Source organism: Amblyomma mixtum, chromosome 9 (genome assembly GCF_055824585.1).
Source record: "Amblyomma mixtum isolate Tamu chromosome 9, ASM5582458v1, whole genome shotgun sequence".
Lineage (NCBI taxonomy): Eukaryota > Metazoa > Arthropoda > Arachnida > Ixodida > Ixodidae > Amblyomma > Amblyomma mixtum.
In genome coordinates this window covers 124,213,936-124,220,083 of record NC_143020.1, presented here as the reverse complement: position 1 = coordinate 124,220,083, position 6,148 = coordinate 124,213,936, and the positions used below count along the sequence as shown (strand labels likewise).

The following is a 6,148-nucleotide window of genomic DNA, read 5'->3' as shown; positions in this document are numbered from 1 at the left end:
CCAGCAACTTGCTCTTCTGGATTGTCATCTTGCTAGGTCGTTTTTGCGGCGACTTTATTCCAGTAGAGAGACCTTCTTTCTTCAACCTCGCAACTGTCCGAGGGCTCACCCCGGTCATCTCACCCACAATTTCGAGAACTTCACGCACAGCCTTCTCCGGGAAGCGCTTCCTTACGCTAGAGTAAACGTTGACAATCACCTGCTTACAGTCTTTAGAAATTTTCGGAGACTTCAGCTTGGAGAATAGGCAAGCAGGAGATGTTTTTCAAGCCGCAGTGGGCGAAGAAAACAAGTGAGTAGGAGATAGCGGTGCCATTTTCGCAGACTCAGAAACCGAAAGACGAAAGCAGACGTAGTTGTAGCTGTGTGTCAACGCAGACTACTAATCCTCTGCTTTTCGCAATGCAGGTGTTTACCCTCGCCCTGAAACTGCTTTTCGCCGCTCTACCGTCTGCCTCCTGTTCATCAGTGTCTACGGCCGCCGTGAAGTATCATGAAAAAGATTATTTTCATCCGCCTGCCCCATCACCATTGCTACCCCATCAACTGCCCTCATCGCCGCCAGAGTACGTCATCCCGGACCAACAGTGGTCAGCCCCATCGCCAGGAACATCAACATCTGATAATTTTATCAGGCATATAAAACCCATGCTGTCATCGCCGCCGCTCTGTGGGCTCGGTAGCTGTGTGTCAACGCAGACTACTAATCCTCTGCTTTTCGCAATGCAGGTTAGTAACAAGTTTTCCCTATTTGCTAAAAAAACCAGTAACTACTTTTTAATGCAGCTGCCGAGCCCTCAGTGCTGCTGTAGTATTGTTGCCGAGTGTTCACGTGTTCTCCGTTTTCTTTTACTATTGTCAGGCGATGTCGAATCTAACCCAGGCCCCGACCGTTACGATTGCATACTTTCCGAGCTCCAGAAACTAACTACCGGGCAAGCTACATTAATTTCCGATCTACAGGACATTAAAGATCAACTAAAAACTACCGAAACAACCTTGACCGACTTAAACAAGCGCATGGACACCCTGGAATCACACTACGCCACACTTTCCACTATTCATTCTGAGATAGACGCCCTGAAAACTTTAAACACCAAACTTACCTGCAAGATCGACAAACTTGAAGCACGTATGGACGATGCAGAAAATCGCTCTCGCCGTAACAATCTCATATTTTACAATATTCCTGACACTAACCCCACTGAAACGTATGCAGACTCGGAAGAAACAGTCATTCGTCATTGCTCCACTCAACTAGATTTTGCCATCGAACCCAATCTAATCGAGCGTGCTCACCGCCTCGGGCGCCACTCAACTGATCGCACCAGGCCAATCATCGTTAAATTCACTTCATCGAAAACTAAAGAAAGCATCCTTTCTTTAGGAACTAAGCTTAAAGGCACCAACTACAGTATTGGCGAAGACTTCTCCCTTCCCGTTCGTAACGCCCGCAAACATCTTGTAACCTTTGCCAGATCAGTATCCGATAAGTTCTCTTTGCGCTTCAAAACATTACACATTGGTCCCAAACGCTACATATTCGATGAATCATCACAAACAGTAAAAGAAGTGAAATAGCAACCATCTCAGCACCTATCGACAGATCGTTCGAAGCATGCCCAGCATGAAGCACTTTCATTGTCAGCGATCTTTACTAACGTGCGGAGTTTCATGTCAAAGCGCGACATTATTTCCCATATTGTCACTTCATCTGCTAGCAACATACTAGTATTGACGGAAACGTGGCTAAACAGTGATATTCCTGATAGTGAAGTCCTTGCTGACTTGCCTAATTTCAGTGTTTTTCGCAAAGATCGCCCAGACCGAAGGGGAGGGGGGTACTGATTGCAACCGCTCGGAATCTATCATGCTCAGCTGTTCACCTTTCATCAGATATAGAAATATTATGGGTTTTATGCCATGCTTCACCTAAATCAGTTGTGATTGGCGTTTGCTACAGGCCTCCTAGCTACCCAGACTTCCCTCGAAAACTTAATAACGCATTAAATGAAATTAAAGCTAAGCACCCTAACACCTGCACTCTCCTATTCGGAGATTTCAATTTTCCGAGCATTGACTGGCATAATCTAACCGCTACAGGTAATAAGGATGCTAATGAATTTCTAGACGTCTGCCTTAATTTTAACCTCGTTCAAACTATATCCGAACCAACCCGAGTAACTGAAGACTGCGCTAATATCCTGGACCTAATATTAACGGATAATCCTGAATGCGTTCATTCCGTCACGTATCTACCAGGCGTCAGCGATCACCACGTCATACATGCCGGCTTCACGATTAAACCGTCCTTACGCGTAACTTCTAAACGAACTATCCGACTGTACGATAAAGGAAACTACACAGCAATAAATAATGAACTTCGCGCATTTTTACCAGTATTTCAATCCAGCTTTCATCAAAGATCCATCCATGATAACTGGTCCTTGTTTAAGAGAAAAATCGAAGATTTGGTCGACAGGTTTATTCCAAACATAAATATACGAAATAACCCTCAAAACCCATGGTTCACAAACACACTCAAACGTCTCGAAAATAAAAAGAAGCGTCTTTTCCGATCAGCCAAGTTGCTTCCTAGTCAGAACGCTTGGAACAAATATTATGCAGCCGAAAAAACTTATTTATCAAGTATTCGTGAAGCCAAACGCACCTTTTTTAACTCCGATCTGCCTAAAATGTTGTCAACTAACCCCCGTAGGTTCTGGCAAGTCATTAACCCCCAGCACACACGCACTGTTTCCCTCACTGATGCTTCGGGTGCAAATGTCTCTGAAACTGAATACGCCAACATGTTCAACACAGCCTTTTCATCCGTGTTTACTAATGAAACAGAGCCGACATTTCCTCCAAACCCCCCAATTATTCAAGATACTATGCCTCCTCTTATATTTTCTTCTGCAGGAATTTTGTCACTAATAGAAAACATTAAAAGATCATCCTCTGCTGGAATTGACAATATCAACGCTAAAATACTGATTAATACCAAAGATATATGTTCATCTCTGTTGTGCTTGTTATTCGCTCAGTCACTCTTCACAGGTCAACTGCCCACAGACTGGGAAAAAGGGAAGGTCGTTCCAGTCTACAAATCAGGTAACAAGAACTCGCCGCTTAATTACCGCCCCATCTCTCTAACTAGTATTCCCTGCAAAATCATGGAACATGTCATCTATACCCACATCATGGCATTCCTTGATTCGAATAACTTCTTCCATTCTGCTCAGCACGGATTTCGCCGGGGTTACTCCTGCGAGACCCAACTTGCCACATTCATTCATGACCTGCATGCTAACCTTGATTCTAATCTACAGATTGATATCATTTTTCTAGATTTCGCCAAAGCATTTGATAAAGTACCCCATAAACGCCTGCTGATAAAACTTTCTCGATTAAATTTGCACCCCCATATTTTGAAGTGGATCGAAGAATTTTTGACTAACCGTTCGCAGTTTGTCTCCGTTAACAATAAGAACTCTAACTCACTCCCAGTAACGTCGGGCGTCCCACAGGGATCTGTGCTTGGCCCACTACTGTTTCTTATATACATTAATGATCTGCCTTCAAATGTAACATCTAACATACGCATGTTCGCTGACGACTGTGTACTTTATCGTGCTATTCTTACCACCGCTGACCAATCTTCTCTTCAAAATGATCTTAATGCCGTTCAGGAGTGGTGTAATAAATGGCTAATGGAACTTAACCCACGTAAGTGTAATCTTTTGTCCATTAGCCGTCGCCGTAATCCTTTAACCTTCTCTTACGTAATATCTGAAGTTCCCGTACAACTAGTTCAATCATACAAGTATCTAGGCATAACTATCTCTAGCGATCTTTCTTGGAGCCTGCATGTTACTAATATAATATCGTCAGCAAACAAGACATTAGGTTTCCTAAAGCGCCATCTTCATCATGCTCCCCATCATGTCAAGTTATTAGCTTACAAGTCATTAGTCAGGTCCAAACTAGAATTTGCATCGCCCATCTGGAATCCTCATCAAGCATATCTCATCAATGCCCACGAATCTGTTCAAAATCGCGCAGCTCGTTTCATTCATTCATTCATCCTACTCTTATGACATCAGTGTTTCGTCCTTAAAAACAGCATCCGGATTATCACCCTTATCGCTCCGCCGTCGCATTGCCAGCATGTCTTTATTTCACAAATTCTTCCACAGCCCTATGCACATCGCACCTTATATTCTTCCACCCGCACGCATATCTCACCGCACCAGCCATCACCTACAAGTTGCCCGTCCACGATCACGCACCGTCACTTTTTCTAATTCCTTCTTTCCTCGTGCAGCCGCAGACTGGAACGGCCTTCCGAACAACGTTGCCATCATCACTTGCCCAAGTCTTTTCACTGATAACGTAGAAATTTTCCTGTCATTGTGAATTTGTGCTTTTACTCTTGCCACCCCTTATGTAACACCCCTTTTAAGGGGCCTTTAAGGTAATAAAATGAAATGAAATGAAACATCACCGGCCGGCCTAGCTACGAAAACCTGATACAGTAAAGTTAGTTCTTGGGCTAGTTCGTATACTTGATTTAAACTCATTGTTTTTCAGCGCAACGGCAGACGGCCAAAGAAAAGAAGCAGGAAGAGAAGAAAGAAAGACGAACACAGCGCTGACTGTCAACTGTTTATTTAGGGACACAGCTTAAATACACTCAGACAGCGCAGGCGCACACCGTGCAAGGTAAACAGGAAAAAAATTCGTTTCACATCTTTATCGCAAAAACGTTGATAGGAACATCTTTTCTGCAGCATACAGATGAACTGATGTATCGCTGACACATTCTGACCCTGCTCTCCGAATATAATATGCCTCTATCGTTTCACGGCTTGTTTTTGATTTGCTTGTGATCAGAATCGTCACTCCCGAAAACACCGGTGTACAATCCTTGCAAGTAGCGCAGTGCTCGACAAGGTTAGCACGAGTGAAACTGTCACAAAAGTGTTTCGTTACGTGGACGATTTTTTAATTGTTTTGAACAAACATTGCGCCATTCCCAATGAGGATACACTTATGAGTGTACTGCATGACTTCGAAAAGCATGGCAGGGGGCTCACTTTCACGTACGAGCTCCCAATTGAAGACAGCGTGCAGTTCTTGGATTTAAGAATTAGGTTCACCAATAGGCAAGTTTGCTGGTCTTACTCGCCTAGAGCACAAAAAGAGCTTCTGCCTTATAATTCATCCCATTCGAAAATTGTGAAGAGAGGGATCGCTAAACTGTGCTTAGAGTCTGCGCTCCGAAAATCATGTGTGCATGACATGCAAGATAGTTTCGGGAAACAATTGGCTAGGCTTGAGGACGCCGGTTTCCCTTGGTCGGTTGCTGTCGCTGTTGCAGAAGCGCTCTTGAAGAAGTTGAAGCCCGGAACTGGCAAGGAGGCAATAACCTCTCCGCAGGCTAAAGTAAGGCCTGAAGTGATGCCATACGTGCACAAAGTTTCCCATGGCCTCAAAAAGGTGGCAAACCGGCACAACGTGCCGTTGGTCTTCTCAGCCCCTCGTAAGCTTGGCTAGTTGGCCCGACGCATCACAGGTGGAAACAAAAAAACCTGGGTGTCAAAAGAGGCGCGTGAACCGCTTTGCGGAATGCACCACAGGCGTTGTGTACGACATCCCCTTGACGTGTGGCAGATCGTACATCGGGCAAACTGGGCGCTGCGTCAACGACCGGCTCAGGGAACACGCAAGAGACCTAAGAAATGGGGAAGGTGCTACCCTTGTCGAGCACTGCGCTACTTGCAAGGATTGTACACCGGTATTTTCGGGAGTGAGGATTCTGAGCACAAGCAAATCAAAAACAAGCCGTGAAACGATAGAGGCATATTATATTCGGAGAGCAGGGTCAGAATGTGTCAGTGATACATCAGTTCATCTGTATGCCGCAGAAAAGATGTTCCTATCAAAGTTTTTGCGATAAAGATGTGAAGCGAGTTTTTTTCCTGTTTACCTTGCACGGTGTGCGCCTGCGCTGGTCTGAGTGTATTTAAGCTGTGTGTGTGTCCCTAAATAAACAGTTTACAGTCAGCGCTGTGTTCGTCTTTCTTCTCTTCCTGCTTCTTGTCTTTGGCCGTGTGCCGTCGCACTGAAAAACAATGAGTTTAAA

The 6,148-nt window shown here is 44.6% G+C and overlaps 1 protein-coding gene across 1 annotated transcript; it reads left to right on the top strand.

Annotated features, from left to right (window-relative positions):
- Positions 1 to 678: 678 nt before the first annotated feature.
- On the top strand, positions 679 to 2,733 carry LOC149331078 (uncharacterized). The gene has a single exon (XM_089560092.1). The coding sequence runs from the start codon at positions 724 to 726 to the stop codon at positions 1,579 to 1,581; it is 858 nt and encodes a 285-aa protein (XP_089416218.1). The 5' UTR covers positions 679 to 723; the 3' UTR covers positions 1,582 to 2,733.
- The last annotated feature ends 3,415 nt before the right edge of the window (positions 2,734 to 6,148 follow it).

Bases quoted from the DNA above. Each gene is read 5' to 3' on its own strand.
- LOC149331078 (XM_089560092.1), top strand. From the start codon at position 724: ATGCAGGTTAGTAACAAGTTTTCCCTATTTGCTAAAAAAACCAGTAAC.